This window comes from Temnothorax nylanderi, unplaced genomic scaffold (assembly GCF_030848795.1).
Source record: "Temnothorax nylanderi isolate EJ_2023f unplaced genomic scaffold, tnyl_v1.0 TNYL_tig0286_pilon, whole genome shotgun sequence".
NCBI lineage: Eukaryota > Metazoa > Arthropoda > Insecta > Hymenoptera > Formicidae > Temnothorax > Temnothorax nylanderi.
The window spans coordinates 27376-43432 of record NW_027249348.1 but is presented as its reverse complement, the minus strand read 5'-3'; the positions used below and the strand labels follow the sequence as shown (position 1 = coordinate 43432).

Genomic DNA, 16057 nt, shown 5'->3' with positions numbered 1-16057 from the left:
ATGGTTGAGAATGCCATATGGATTAACAGGCGCGCCGTCTACTTTCCAGAGTCTAATGGACCAATTAAAACGTAAAATTAAAGAAAAAATTGCCGAAAGACATCTCCCGAATAAGTGGGCGGATCAGGTATTTGCGTATTTAGATGACTGGATTGTAGTTAGTCAAAATCTAGTCGACGAGTTTGGTATGAGGCCAAACCCAGAAAAAACCCAACCAATTCTTGACTTCCCGGTTCCCAAAGATCGAACGCAGTTACGACAATTTAACGGTCTCGTAAATTGGTACCATCGTCACCTGAAAAGTATCGCCCGAGTTCAGGGACCATTAAATAAACTAACCAGTCCGAAAGTTCCGTGGATATGGACGGAAGTCGAACAAAGATCGTTTGACGAGATTAAATCAGCACTAGCCAACGCGCCGCGACTGTACACGCCGATACCGGGACAACCTTTTATTTTGTACACAGATGCCAGTGATTTCGGGCTAGGCGCGATACTAGTACAGAAAGACCCTGACGGTGATAAAGAGAATTTAATCGAGGTATTGAGTCGACCGTTGAGAGGCGCGGAATTGCACTATACCACTACCGAGAAGGAGTGTCTGGCGGTGGTTTGGGCGGTCGATAAATTGCGTTGTTACTTGGAGGCCATGCCGTTTAAAGTCGTCACGGATCGCGAGGTGGGCTATCTATCTTCTACAGCATAAAATGACAGTCGAGTATAGGCGCGGAACAACAAACGAGGCGCCGGACGCCCTTTCGCGCATGTACGATGTTGACGTCGATCCTCTCGGGTGGGAGAAAACGGTCGAGGAAACAATTAAAAGTCAAACTAGGTTAACAACTATCTGTGACAAAGATTGGTATGATGTAAAACGCGAACTCGTAAGCAAACAACCCGATAGGTTCACGGATTGGAAGATCGAGAATGACGAGTTATATTATCATAGACCAGACTACGCGAAAATGCTGATCGATGACAAACATTCGTGGAAAAGAGTAGTCAGACCAGCAGAAGTTCTCGAGATTTTACGCGAAAATCACGAAACTCCACAGGCAGGGCACCTAGGTAGAGATAGCACATACGATCGAATTACATTTAAGAAAATTATTTCATATTAACTCAATAGGCGTTAAACTTGCATACATAGGGAGCTTTCCAGCAAGTGACACAAGCCGACACAAACGTCGTTCTATCTTTCTTTTTTGGCAATGAGTAACAAAGACAAAACGATAACTGTGTCGACTTGTGTCGCTTGCTGGAAAGCTCCCATAAGTGAATCTCGCGTTTTATGTAAAATTTTGTAAGAAATCGGTAATCTAACCTATAGGGGAGACCGGGGCTAAACCGCCAACGGGGTTGAACCGCCAAATCAAATATCTCGGAACCTGTATATTGTGCGAACTCGCTATTAACATTGTAAACGCTGCTTATGGTACCCATGTGACCAACGGAGTTTCGGCAGGTTACCTGCCGTGTTATGATTTTTACGAGGGCAAACGTGTTTTCGAAAGGTGAAAGTGAAATTTTCTGCGCGTGGAAATATTGTAATATCTGCAATAATGTTTGCTCTCCAAATCTCGAGGTACGTGATTATAAAGAGTAATGCATGCTGAACACGAATCCAGTGTAGTTTTTTCATTATTGTTGATGTCTAATATTTCGTGGGCGATCAAACCTGAAACTTATGTTTGGGGCTTATCCGCCAGTAAGCACCCGGGGCTGGTCCGCCAGTCTCGTCACTGTGGCGCGCCGGGCGCACGACTTCAGCTCACGGCGATTTCAGGTTAGGTTGTAACCGGACGGTACAATTTCAGGCCCGAATCACGCGGATATGTGTCCTTTTTACGGTCGCCACTCGGTTTAACCTCTGTTCACCGAGAAGGTATTGGTATGTGATTCCTGGCTATGTTCTACGAAGTTGTCATCAATCTAACTAATTCCCTTTTATTTTCAGGTTCCCGCCACGGATGGACGACTTTCAGCGTCGCCCCTTGGATCATCGACTCCGATCGCCGCCGTATCCCCACGCAGTATGAAGATGGCGGACCACCGCCTCCTCAGGTAAGTATCGGTACGTCGGTTCGCTAACTCCGAAATTTAAATAAATTTTCAGGTTCCCGCAACGGATGGCGCGTCTGTGCCGTCTCCCCAGTGATCATCGGTAGTGACCTTCGATCAGGATCGACGAACGGCTGAGATGTCTGACCACCAGCCACCACGGGTAAGTATACGTATGTTGGTCAATCAACTATGTTAATTAATCAAAATTTTCAGGTTATTGCTACGGATGCCTCGTCATTGACGTCGCCCGATGGATCACCGGTGGTTCCCAGTGTCCAGGATCAACGCCCGACCAAGATGGCTGACCACCGCGCGCCTGAGGTAAGTACGTAACTTGGTAAGCTAACTCATTAACGACCGCACTTTTCCAGATTCTTTCAACGAATGGCCGATCTCCACTTCCCAACGATGAGTCATCGACGATAATCTCCGCTCCGGATCGATGATTGTCCAAGATGGCTGACATCCGCTTGATCAGGTATGTGGGATATAATTAACTGACAATTCCTTCTTTATGTTGCAAATAATCAATTTGTTTATTCGCAGGCTTCGGTTAATACACATTTGGTTGTTCACAATAATCCTTTACACAAGATGGCGTCGCACATTTCGCCAAACGCACGCAAGTCCTCTTTTCGGTATCACAGTACCGTTCGTCTTTCGTATCGACGATAGTTAACGCGTTTCGCGGGCGTTCCCGATTGTTAATGGATGACGGCTACGATTATTTAAACACTCGGCTTATGTTCGCGGGACTTAGCGCGATCGCGGGTGAATCTATGAGAAGTAGTTACCGTGCCGACGATCCTCGAGAGACTGCCTCGAGTATCGTCGCTCTCAGTGGCTCCCCACTTACGGCCGTTACCCCCACTACGGCTTCACGGCCGCTTTCACTCTCTGGAATGTTCGTCGCGGCGCAAACAACTTTCTCTTTTCCACGGCGAACGTTCCAGATGTTTCTCGCGGAAAATTCCAATGGCCTTGCCCTTGGGTTGACCCCCTCTTCTCGCTCCAGGGCAGTAGTTTTCCACCTCGCTCATTTTTTGAGTTTTTTCGACGCGGACCCGCGCGCACGTCCTACACCACGCCCTAGATCATGCATCCGGACCGACTTCCTGGGGAAGACGTCCGGGTCCACCTGGTGTCGTCGGCCGTTGACGCCGACCCCCGGTGACGCATCTATGTAACATTACCGGCCGGAATCCATTGTCTGTTCTCGGCGATGACGCTCGGTTATCGAGATCGCGGGCGGTCACGCAACTTGACCTTCGCGTGATCGGATTTCGACGCCGACCCGGTTTCCGTGTATACCAGGTCCCATGGGTTGGTCATCGGTCGTTTATTCCCGCGGATTACGCGTGTTCGCTAACTTCGCACTCGGGCGTCCGTTCGCGACGCCGATTGGCTGTGATTGTTCTTTCGGTCTCGCCGGTGAGCCATTCATCGCTCTCCATCGCGTGCGACCCTTGGTTCCCCTTTTTGCGAGCGCGCTATCGGATTTGACCCGCGGTCGTTCGTGACCCCTCGGTGGGTCGCTCTGGTGAGCCATCGGTGGCTCTGCCCCTTGTGCTCACGCCGGTTCGCGATTTGTCGGGCACGCCGACATATCGAAGATTGCGTGTGGCCTAACCTTAGTCGCGCTTTACGCGTCGGTTCGCGCAACGAAAATAAACTGGCGCTGTCCGCGCTTAGGCCGGAAACAAAATATTTTATTACGAACCAACGGGAAACCTTATCCCTAATTCTAGGCTCGGAAGCCGAAGCTCGCCCCCTTACTTACTAGGCTTACACTCTACTCGCGCCGGATGGGCTTGTCGCCGGCAAGTAGCTCTCACCGGTGTCTCACTACCATCGTCATGAATCATGGCATGTGCCCATCCTCGGAACGCCCTTACTTTATTTATGGGTCCCCGCTGGGGCCCTGTTTCCCGGCGTAGTGCTCGGGGTCCTCTCCGCTCGTCGGGCTCTTAAAACTGCCGGACGCTGCTGGGCTCCTCTCCTCCTCGCTCGTCTCCAGCGCCAGGTCCTCCGCTAATTGGTCGAGCGCGCTGTTAATTGCCGCGAGACCTCTCGGCGGTTCCGCCCCGGTCGCGGCCTCGCTCGCGGTTAAGCCCGTCGGTGTCGGCCCGCCGTCGGCCCCCTCGGATCCCGCCTTAACAACGAGATCCGGCATGTCGCGGACCACGGGGAAATCTGGCGTCCCTGTCGCCGTGTCTGCCTCCAACTGCTGCGCCGGCGATGTTATCCGACATATCGTGCGGATCGCCTGGTCTGTCATCCGCCGCAGGATCACCCGCGGTGACCCCACGCGTACGCGTCGCGACGCTGATGCGCGTGGTCGCAAGGTTTCCCTCGAGCGTGATTCTGTCTTCCCTTGCACGTGCGTCAGTTTGTGTAGGAGGGAAATGGTACGCACGTATCGTCGCAAAACGGGTGTTTTGGCCGACCGAAAAGATGGCGGACCGTTGTTTTCGAGATCGCTCACGCTCACGGCACGTCGGCGAGGTACGGCGAGGCACGGCACGGCATGGCTCTGAGATCCCGCGATTTCCGCGCGAGAGTTGACATGTCGCGCGCGCTGTAGATCGTCCCGACTCCCGGCCGCGGTAAATCGTCGTTGTTGGTCGTTGTGTCAGTGACAGTCGCGCGTGCGACCGCATCGTCCAGCGTTCGCCGCATCGTCTCGGCGTCATTGTCGCCGCCGTTGTAGTGGTGGTGGTGTCGGTGGTGGTCATCGTCGTCGTCGTCGTGGTGGTCATCGTCGTCGTCGTCGTCGTCGTCGTCGTCGTCGTCGTCGTCGTGGCCGTTGTCGTCGTGGTGGTCGTGGCCGTCGTCGTCGTGGTGGTCGTGGCCGTCGTCGTCGTGGTGGTCATGGCCGTCGTCGTCGTCGTCGTCGGCGCGTCGAGGAATCGGCGCGAAGACGCCGTCAAGTCGGTAAAATGGTCGCGCTCCACCGCGAGCTTTTCTAACCCCCCTGTCGCTATTTATCGCTCCCCCGCGAGAAACGCGGCTTGGTTAGGTTGCTCGAGGGTCCGCGCTGATCCTATGGCACCGGAACGCCGTCACGCGTATTCCCCGTGGTTGCCCGCGTTGACAATGTGACGTGCCGTTGGGGAGTTTACGATTTGGTTAACCTTTGTATTCACGTGCCTAAATTGTTTTATGGAATAGGTAAAACAATTATTTTTTAATAATGTTTTGCATAAAAATTTTAAATAAATTTTTATATTTTTCTTTTAAAAAACAATTATTAAAATGTATCCTATCATTTTTCAGGATTAGATGTACGTATATGTATTGAAAATGCAGTGTGGCGGATTAGCCCCGGGGGGTGGCGGTTCAACCCCGGCATTTTTGAGATTTCAATTTTTCCACCGTTGTCGTTTTTGCTCTATACCGGTTAAACAAAGCAACATAGATAAAAATTTCCTATATAAATTTTGTAGCTAAAGGTTCACTCTTTACAGTGGTATACCACATTTAACTAAAATTATTTATTTTCTTGTTAAAAATCGGCACCGAAAAAAAAATGGCGGTTTAGCCCCGGTCTCCCCTACTACGTTTACGCGAACGTTACTTAATTCTGTAGTAACTTACGAACGATACGATAATTCCTCCGCATAAACGGGAGATTTTATAGTAACTACAATGATATCGTTCGTATAAGTTACTACAGAAGTAATACTCACGTAAACGTAAACTATTATTCTTTGACTTATCAAGAGTTGTAAACTATTATAATTCCTGTCACATGCACTTAGTCGCGTAAAAGAGTCACGGTGCGGTTTCGCTTCGCGTCGTATAATAATAGGATAATTACATGTAAATAAAACAATTACCTTGAATCAGAAAAAATATTAATCGTCGCGTCGCGTAAAGAGTCAGGGTGGCGTCCCATGGCGCGTATCGCGATACGCGCGTATCGAACTCTGCGACCAATCACAGACAATCCGCCGGTTTTGGTACGCCACCAAACGGGTCCCGGTGTCCCATGGAGCGGATTAAGCGTAAGCGGACCAGCGGATCGCAAATCACGGAATCTTTCCGATAGAGCTCTTTCAAAGATTCCGTAGAAACGGATCCGTGATTGGCGATCCGCTGGTTACGCTTCCGCTTAATCCGCTCCATGGGACACCGGGACCCGTTTGGCGGCGTACTGAACACACGCACACAAGCACGCATGCACGCATGCACGCACCTAAAATGGTAAACGCGCAATAACCTAAAAAGTGAAACAAAGTTCATATATGTCGGGAGAGCAACTGTAATCCGGAGCGCGAAAGAATTTCCTGAAGGAAGCAAAGCTGTCCGATCCTTTGATAATCGTGTGTGCGATCGATTCGACTTCGTTCACGATTTCGTTCTTTATCTTTATCGCACTAACTTACAAAAGTACATCGAGATATACGTCCAGAAGGTAAATCCGTCGCGTCTCTCGGTGGTCGTGGGTGGTCTACTGGACGTTGACTGCTCGGAAGATATTATTAAGAATCTGATCCTGGTGGTGCGCGGACAATTCTCCACCGACGAACTGGTCGAGGAGGTGGAAAAGAGAAATCGGCTGAAGCTGTTGCTACCGTGGTTGGAATCTCGCGTTCACGAGGGCTGCGTGGAGCCGGCTACGCACAACGCGCTGGCCGAGATTTTCATCGACAGCAACAATAAACCCGAAAGATTTCTCAAGAAAAATCAATTCTACGACAGTAGAGTTTACACAAGTTCGAGTTCATTTAAGCTACGGTAAGCATAGTTAAGTTTTAAAGCTCTACAGTAGCATAATCGTAAATGTATAATCGAGAGCGAATATGCTAATAAAATAAAATAAAATTATTTATTATGTTATTAATAGATATTATAAAAATAAAGTTATTCTTTCTTTGTTGTAGAAAAAATGGATTCCGAAACAGTGTTACTAGCCATTTTCTGTTTTGTAAATAAATTTAAACGAAGTTACAGTAGTTTTCGTCGACAAGAATTGCGACGTAAAGTATTACTATTGTACGCACTGTACGTAATTGCGGTAAACGAAGAATCTGAAAAAAAAACGACAATATTGGGTGCGTCCTTTATTTTCCGTACAACGGCGATTATTACAAGGAGCGAGTGATAATCTCGTAATAGAAATGGAGACTGAAGACAATAAAAAATTTGTCAATTATTTCCGAATGGATCCTATCTTATTTCAAGAATTACTCAAATAATCCATTGTTAAACAATATGTTGTTCGAGAGCCAATTCCTCCTGAAACACGTCTGCATATTACGCTTCGCTATTTAGCATCAGGAGACAGCATGACATCGATCTCATATGCCTATCGAATTGGCCATAATACTGTATCAAAGATAGTATCAGAGACCTGCGAGGCAATATGGAATGCTTTGAAGGAGACAGTTTTTATTGATGACAGTCCAAAGAGTTGGCAAGAAATTGTCAACGAATTTCAGCGACTTTTGAACTATCCAAACTGTATAGGATGTATTGATGGAAAGCACGTTACATTGCAGGTATTTAGAAACATGTTTTTTTTATTATGAATTATGGTACAGAGAAACTTCAATACTATACATTTATCATATCACCAATTTGTCATAACAAATGTTAGTCGATGATTGTGGGTACTTATTGTGGACTATCTCTTATTATTAATGTTCGACGAGTAATAAAATAAATGTAATTTGTCTTACAGGCTCCGGCAAATAGTGGCTCGACGCATTTCAATTACAAAGGACACCACAGCATCAATCTGTTAGCGATTAGCGATGCGAAATATCGCTTTGCTATGGTCGATATCGGTGCGGAAGGTAGACATAGTGATGGAGGAGTCTTTAAAAATAGTGAAATTGGAAAACGTTTCGAAGAAGGTACATTCAAGCTGCCAAATATGAAGACTATCGAAATTGATGGACCAGCACTGCCTTATGTGTTGCTAGCGGATGAGGCTTTTCCACTGACAACGTACATGATGAGACCGTATCCGCGAAGTGGCAAGCTAGATCTCAGGAAGAAAGTTTTTAATTACAGGCTCAGTCGAGCAAGACGTGTTGTAGAGAGCGCTTTCGGGATTCTAGCAGCAAGATGGAAGATTTATAGAAGACCCATAATTGCAAGTGTTGCAAATGCGAGAAAAATTGTTCAAGCAACAGTAGCACTTCATAACTTCATTATCAGCAATGAGGAAAAATTACTTTCCAAGAGTACATATGTGCATATGACTCCTGAAGATCGCACTATAATTTCTGAAGGATTTAACTCGTTGCCAGTTACTAGAGGCAGACAAATGAACAATGGCATCGAAATTCGAAATGCTTATTCAAATTTCTTTATAGGTACTGGTGCATTACCATTTCAGTGGGAGAGGGCAATGAATAATGATTTTTAATCTACTTGATATTACATTTTTTAAATATATAAATAAAAAAGGATTTTCTACTTAATATTACATTTTCTTTATTATATATACCTTACATGTACCTTACATATAACCCAAAAAATTAAGTTTTATTTTTGCAAACATAATACTACATAATAGTAAATAAAATAGAATTGTCTTGACAAAAAATAAGACTAAAAAAGAGAAACTTTTTGTTCAAACTCAAATAGTAGCGCTAGGACTTGCATCTCAAACTGAGCCCTCTCACGTGCTGGAAGGGCTCGTACTCTATCTCCTATTTGAAGAAAAAATCCATCGACGGCGTCTGGATTTCTCTTAGACTCGCTTTCCAGGGCTGATAAAATTACCTCTTTTACATCGGAGATATTATTACAGTTTCTTGATTCTAAAAAACAGGAAATAAAACATTAACGTCAGTATGTAGATAGTAGTTTAATAAAAGTTTTTTTATATCCCAAAAATCATTTAATTACAATCACATGTTTTTATTTATTACTGAACTATACTATCTGACAATTTTAGCAGGAATTATTACATAAATAAGTAAAACAAACTTTTTGCTTTTGGTTGCTGCTGACTCGGCGATAGAGAAACATTTGGTTGCTGCTGATTCGGCGATAGGAAAACATTTGGTTGCTGCTGACTCGGCGATAGGGAAACATCGCTAGCTGACTGTTCAATTACAGTAGAAGTGTTCGATGTTTGAGGTTGCGTGACCTGTAGAGGTTCCTCAATTGCTGAATCTATATCATCAATATTTTTATCCGGCAAGCTGGAGATAGGCCTGTACAACAAAAAGTCCATTACGTTATATCATTTGCCACATATACAAAACAATAAATATAACAGGTAAACAAAGATAATACAATACGTACGATGATTTCACTACAACGTCGTCAAGAAACTTCATCTGGTCATAGAAACCATAAGCAAAAAGAGAATTTCATATCAAAAAGCTTGAGTTTTGACTGCAAGAGTGGGCAAACTGTATAAGTTTTGCTACAAAAATATTTTAATTACAGTTAGAATAGAATATACATTTGCGACAAAGAGAGAAAGATAATACATTTAGACATATTTTTATAACAAATATATTTATTGAAAATTATAATATTTTCAGTTTTTACGATATCACTGACTATTGTCTGCACAAAAGCAAGCAAATTGTATACAGTTTGTCAAATGTAAGCTCAAATGTAATTGAAGAATGTAAGCTCCAAAGCTTCTGACAGATAATTTTTAATTATTAGAAACTGAAGGAAAAGCTTCTTACAAATAATGCATATTATTACGCAGTCATGTAGTCACGTGCAAAATCCTTAAAAACGAACAGCGAATACGTCTGACAACACGCAAAAAAATTATCTGAGAAAATGGAATGTATCGGGTGGTCAAGGCAAACGTCTCTGACGTGAGACATTTGCGTGTTGATTGAAATCGTCACAAAGTAAAAGTCAACTTCGTCACGACCTGATTAATGTATTAATTAAAATTAAATAACTCCACCCACTCGGCATGTAATATTTCAGAAACATTCCTGCAAAATTCCATTTGAAATATTACACCTTTCATCAATATTTCAGAAATATTTCACGACCGTTTCTGCAACATTTCTGCAATGTTTCAATCGGCACAATTATTTCAAATGCAACTTTGCTGAAAGATTTCGGCAATATTTCTGAAATATTTCTGAAATATATCTACGAAATATTGCAGAAACACTTCAGAAATATTTCAAATACATTTTACACTGAAAAAAATGTTTTTTATTAGCAAACAAAATTTTGTTACTGACGCAAAAACTATTTGTTGATATGTGAAAAATGAAATATTTTGTTACCGGAATAAAAAAAATATATTAAGCCATGTGCGTATAGTCGCCGCGCATTTGTCCGAAGAAATCCGCTCTCTCAGCCGGTCACCCATCCAAGTAGTATACCGGCGCCTTGTTGCTTGACATCGATGATCGAACAGGGTAGTGGTGATCCTCTGACTCTGACGCTTCTTTCTTTCTTATACTTGTTTATTTTGGTGAGCATAAAGCTATCGCATAACAATATTAACAATACAGATATACGAATAAATCTTTTTTGCCAGTCAGCGTCAAATATTATTTTATATTAAATATTATTAAATATTTTATATTTTATATTAAAAATGCCATATGACAAAATTTGGAATATTAGAAAATTCTTAATAAAAGAGAAAAAATGCAATAAAATGCAATATTAAATAATAATAAATTTAATTTTTTATAAGTTCTAAAGTCTGTCAGCAATTTTTCGGAAATATTACAAATGCAATGTTGTATGTGAAACATTCAAAAATATAACGCGTTCAATGTAAACGTAATAATAGTTTTATCATGTATCAGAAATGTTTCTAAACCATTACATCTGCAATATTTCTTCTGCAATATTGTAGAAATTCACTGCCTGCAATTCAATTTTTCATTACCTACACAATCTTTCAGAAATTTTTCAGAAATATTTTAAATGCAATGTTGCGTTTGATATGTTACAGAAATATTATTCGTGCAATGCAAACGTAATATTACTTTTATAATGTTTCAGAAATATTTCTGAAATATTGCATCTGCTACATTTTTTTGCAATATTACAGAAACTTACAAATATTGTAAACAACTTTCTGAAAGATTTCAGAAATATTGTTAATGCAATATTATAAAAAACATGATGCAGGTACATTTCTGAAATATTTCAGATGCATAGTTACAAATGAAATGTTAACGAAATATTTCTGCACCATTTCCGAATATTTCAATATTTCAGCAACATAACATGCCGAGTGGGCAGAAGCACCGTCGGTCCCGCTCGTGTGTGAGCGCTCTCTGGTACTTCGCGGACACTGTACATTGCACGTCACTCACAGCCGAACGGAACGTAAACAAGGCGATTTCAACAATTTTATCGACAGTAGGTTTGTTCGCGTCGCATACTCCAATAAACACCAAGAGCACTTGGATGACGGATCAAAGGTGGCGATTGGAGCAGATGAGTTTTTGGAGTGCGTTGGAGTGATTAGGAGCATGGTGGGGCATGCGACGCGAATAAACATAGTATCTCCGTGCGGAAAAGCGACGCTCGCGACTCGTATTTAGCTGGTATTACCCGCGAGGGGTTTCATTGCCTCATATACCGGGGATACGCTAACCTATCTTACCGCTGTTTATCACGATGACAATCGAGCACGGGCGAGATACGAGTCATCGAATGTCGTCGCGTTAAACCGCCTGTAGCGGCGCACCTCGATCGCTGAAGATCGCAATTTTTTTCACATCCTTGCCAAAAATTTTCCATAATAATATCGGAACTATCGGAAGACAAAACGCAAAACCTCTACTATTTTCTCTACTGCTAGTGCACTTTCTACACTCAATATGGCACCTGAGCCCAAGAAGGAGGGCTCGACCCACACGTACGTTACGATGGAACTGTGTGAGTGTGCGATCCGCTCAAACAATGTTCAAAAGATTGTTAAGCGTCTCAAAAACGGCGGATCGTCTGTGATTGGTCGCAGAGTCGATACGCCCGATACGCGCGTATCTCGATACGCGCCATGGGACGCCACCCTGAGACTTGCATCAAACCGCTCAGTAGCAATCGAATGTGATTGGTTCTTACTTTTAGAACCAACAAATCAACGTAGTGTGTGTTGATAAGACGACAACTCAGCAGTCGTTCTGCTGAATTATTGTAGACCCCGCATTTAATTACGGCTCCTATTATACTGCACACAGGACTACACGATAACACAATAAAGTGACAAAGCGGTGACCAATCACCGTTTTCATTTTTCCGAATCGAAGTATTAGGCTGCTTTCGAAAACGTCACCCGAGTATACTCTCTTCTCTTTCTAACTCACTGAGTTAGAAGGAAAAGGAAGTATACCCGTCTGTACCCGGGTAATATTTTCGAACGCAGCCTTAATAGCGTACGTCGGTTCGGCGCGCTTGATTGGTCGCTTGAGTTGCGACAACGTGCGACGTGCTTATGTTCTGTGGACGTGACGTGTTTGCGCGTGTCGGGCAGTCGGTGGCAGTCGGTGACTTATGGCGGAGCGTGCGGTTGTGTAGCAACCATAGCAACTTCGTTCTTCGTTCCCATTATTTGTGTGCCAGTAGGTTTGTGATATAATAAAGTTCTAAAGTTTAATTCTAACATCATTATTGCCCTCCCGCAAAGACTTCCTGCATAACTATTAAATTTCTTACAGCAACGTATGTACCGTTGAATGCACATGGTGAGCCGCGGAATACCGCGGAATTAAACGACGACTCGATCGCCGACCCACGTTATTTGACAATCAATTTAATGTGTGATATTACTTTTCTGATTCAATTTAAGAGCTGTGTTGAGACTGATAGTAACCGCGTACAGTTAGAAGAATTAGAAAATATATTTAAAAATCACACATGAAACATTATTTCAGCATAAAGGTCTTGCTATGACCGTCTATGGACCTTGCTCGATTTTCAATTGCGTTATACAAACAGCGGTCTTGTCAATGCCTTAAAATACAAGTAAATTTTTTTTCTTTCTTATATGTATTTTATTTTGTACTGCAAATGTTTATTTTGTTATACATTATATATACAATGTGTACAATATGTACAAAAAATAATATTTCGTAATAAAAAATCAAATATAACACAAATTTTTAAAATTATTAAAAAACCTTTTAATGTAAACGTTTCCCAAATATTAAAAAAACATTTTTTTAAATGTTAAAACAAACGTTTATTAAACGTTAAAATAAGATTTTTCTAAACGTTAGAATAATATTTTTCTAAACGTTAAAATAATATTTTTTAAACGTTAAAATAATATTATTTTAAACGTTAAAATAAATGTTTTTTTAATGAAAAAAAGGGAACTTATCCCATTATTTTTAACGTTTTTAAAAATGTTTGAAAAATGTTTTTTAAATGTTTTTAAAAAATATTTTTTAAATATTATTTTGCTGATTGGGCAGAGTGGTTGAGGCGTATTAAAAAAAGAGATGTGGCCTTGGGAAGGTTAATATTTATTTTACATTAATTATTTTATTATTTATTTGCAGTAATAAATTGAAAAAACATTTATTTAACATCTATTCGACATTATTTTAATATTTATTTTACATTAACTGTTTATTTGGCATAATGATTTAAAAAACATTTATTTAACATTTATTCGACATTATTTTAATATTTATTTTACATTAATTATTTATTTACTGTAATAATTTGAAAAAAACATTTATGTAACGATTATTCGACATTAATTTAATATTCATTTTACATTAATTATTCATTTGCAATAATGATTTGAAACATCGTTTATTTAACATTTATTCGACAGTAATGTAATATTTATTTTACATTAATTATTTATTTGCAATAATGAATTGAAAAAACGTTTATTAAACATTTATTCGACATTAATTTAATATTTATTTTACATTACTTGTTTATTTGCACTAATGATTTGAAAAAACATTTATTTAACATTTATTTAACATTATTTTAATATTTATTTTACATTAATTATTTATTTGCTATATCGTTTCATTCAGATGGCGCGACGCGTGAGTCGCCATTCTCAAAGTGCGCACTTTGGAGTCTGTACAATATATAAATTGCATCTATGCACACGAGAAAATATTTTTAAAAATTTGACTTACACCACTGTGGTTTTTACCCCTCCATATATAGATACACACACACACACACACACACGTTAAAATACTCGCGGTACTTTAATTTTTTTGTTGTCTTCTTTGCTCTGTGACATTATACCTTTTCGCTTTTTTTCTAGATTTAATGTTGGAACAGATCCCTGTTTTAACCTTAACACTTCTTTAGCTGGTTTATTTTGTAATCGTGGTTTTGTCTTCTCAAGCACCAAACGATTTTCATCAAAATAGATTGCGCATATCCTTGCTGTAAGCATATTATATCATAATATAACACACGTAATAATGACATTGTATTGAGTTGGAAGTTAAAACATTAACTTAATTATCATTTTCTTTACATTAACTTACCCGAATCAACTTTCATATCCGTTTCTTTTCTTTGGCAGGCATTAAGCCATTGCTGACGAACAAATGTTTCTTTAGGAAATGTAAAATACTTAATTCCTTTCGTCCCATTATGATTCGTACGATTCTTATAATTTTTTACACAGCACGTTGGCATAGCTTCTCCGCAAAAATAGAATACCCATACAGCGCAAAATGTTTTCAAAAAATATTTCTAAATATTTTTATAAAAATATTGCGAGAAACATTTTAAAATGGTTTTAGGAATATTTTAAAATGGTTTAAAAACCTTTTGTGGTAACATTTTTAAGAATATTTTAAGAATCTTTTAAAAATATTTTTAAAAACGTTCTTTTTTATTACCCAGATAAAATTTTCTTAAATATTTGAAATGTATTTTTAAAATATTAATTCGAATCTACATATTTATTGTATCATAATCTTGTTTCAAAATATTTAAAAAATATTTTTATTTCTTATTGGTTTTATAATCTTTTTTCAAATATTTTCAAAAATATTTTTGAAATATTATGAAATATTCTTAATTAAAGATGTATGTCGCTTATGTCAAAATAAAGAGATAAAGCTGAAATTTACAGAGATTGTGCACTTATATATCCCAAAAACCTGTGTTAAATTTGCGATCGATTGTACGACCCGTTTCTGAGATATTTACTTTAAAAGTTACAGAAATTGTATATATATATATATATACATACTTCCTATGTAAATATCCCAGGTAGCACACATGGTCTTATTGACGTCAATTTAAGTTCATATTTCGTCCACGACGTCATATGTCCTTTATAGGACGTGTATTTGGCGTCCTATTGTGGATATGAAAGTATGACGTCATGAAAAGGACATGAATTAGACGTCATTTTAAGACCAAATTTGGTACACGACAATTTTATTTTCATTTTTTGAGTTTTTTTTAAATTAAAACAGACCCATACAGCATAGAAGCTTGCAAGACATTGCAGGAACGTTACAAGTTGCAATGTAATGTTGTAAAGACAATTGCAACATTTCGTTGAAATATTAGAACAACATTGCAGAAATATTATAAGAATAATTGAAAATATAGTACAATAACTTACTCCGTGAACATATATGCACACACATACATAACCCACTCGGCATGTAATATTTCAGAAACATTTCTGCAAAATTCCATTTGAAATATTACACCTTTCATCAATATTTCAGAAATATTTCACGACCGTTTCTGCAACATTTCTGCAATGTTTCAATCGGCACAATTATTTCAAATGCAACTTTGCTGAAAGATTTCGACAATATTTCTGAAATATTTCTGAAATATATCTACGAAATATTGCAGAAACACTTCAGAGATATTTCAAATACATTTTACACTGAGAAAAATGTTTTGTATTAGCAAACAAAATTTTGTTATTGACGCAAAAACTATTTGTTGATATGTGAAAAATGAAATATTTTGTTACCGGAACAAAAAAATATATTAAGCCATGTGCGTATAGCCGCCGCGCATTTGTCCGAAGAAATCCGCTCTCTCAGCCGGTCACCCATCCAAG

The 16057-nt window shown here is 40.1% G+C and overlaps 2 protein-coding genes and 1 long non-coding RNA gene across 9 annotated transcripts; 2 read left to right on the top strand and 1 right to left on the bottom strand.

The window, feature by feature from the left end:
• Positions 1-6088: 6088 nt before the first annotated feature.
• Positions 6089-8498, top strand: LOC139780588 (putative nuclease HARBI1). The gene is made up of 3 exons (XM_071719285.1): positions 6089-6804; positions 6951-7568; positions 7751-8498. Exons 2-3 carry the CDS (start codon positions 7356-7358, stop codon positions 8441-8443), a joined length of 906 nt encoding a protein of 301 aa, XP_071575386.1. The 5' UTR covers positions 6089-6804; positions 6951-7355; the 3' UTR covers positions 8444-8498.
• Positions 8487-11895, bottom strand: LOC139780589 (uncharacterized). Of its 6 annotated transcripts, none has more exons than XM_071719290.1 (5): positions 11639-11827; positions 10296-10498; positions 9331-9365; positions 9010-9239; positions 8487-8840 (listed from the first exon to the last, which is right to left on the bottom strand). In XM_071719290.1, exons 3-5 carry the CDS (start codon positions 9363-9365, stop codon positions 8629-8631), a joined length of 477 nt encoding a protein of 158 aa, XP_071575391.1. In that variant the 5' UTR covers positions 10296-10498; positions 11639-11827; the 3' UTR covers positions 8487-8628. The 6 variants fall into 6 exon arrangements, with proteins under 6 accessions (XP_071575391.1, XP_071575389.1, XP_071575392.1 ...); XM_071719288.1 differs by having other exon boundaries at positions 9331-9454; positions 11639-11825; XM_071719291.1 differs by lacking the exon at positions 10296-10498 and having other exon boundaries at positions 11639-11826.
• A 57-nt stretch (positions 11896-11952) lies between these two features.
• On the top strand, positions 11953-13133 carry LOC139780591 (uncharacterized). 2 transcript variants are annotated; one of them, XR_011720284.1, is made up of 2 exons: positions 11953-12596; positions 12693-13133. It is a non-coding gene; the product is annotated as an uncharacterized lncRNA (long non-coding RNA). The 2 variants fall into 2 exon arrangements; XR_011720283.1 differs by having other exon boundaries at positions 11953-12600.
• Positions 13134-16057: the final 2924 nt, after the last annotated feature.

Coding starts and splice junctions, on each gene's coding strand:
- LOC139780588 (XM_071719285.1), top strand. CDS start 7,356: ATGACATCGATCTCATATGCCTATCGAATTGGCCATAATACTGTATCA. Junction 7,569..7,750: donor GAAAGCACGTTACATTGCAG/GTATTTAGAAAC, acceptor TTTGTCTTACAG/GCTCCGGCAAATAGTGGCTC.
- LOC139780589 (XM_071719286.1), bottom strand. CDS start 11,775: ATGGAAAATTTTTGGCAAGGATGTGAAAAAAATTGCGATCTTCAGCGA. Junction 9,240..11,638: donor TGTCATCGTGATAAACAGCG/GTAAGATAGGTT, acceptor TTTGTTGTACAG/GCCTATCTCCAGCTTGCCGG. Junction 8,841..9,009: donor GCAGCAACCAAAAGCAAAAA/GTTTGTTTTACT, acceptor CCTGTTTTTTAG/AATCAAGAAACTGTAATAAT.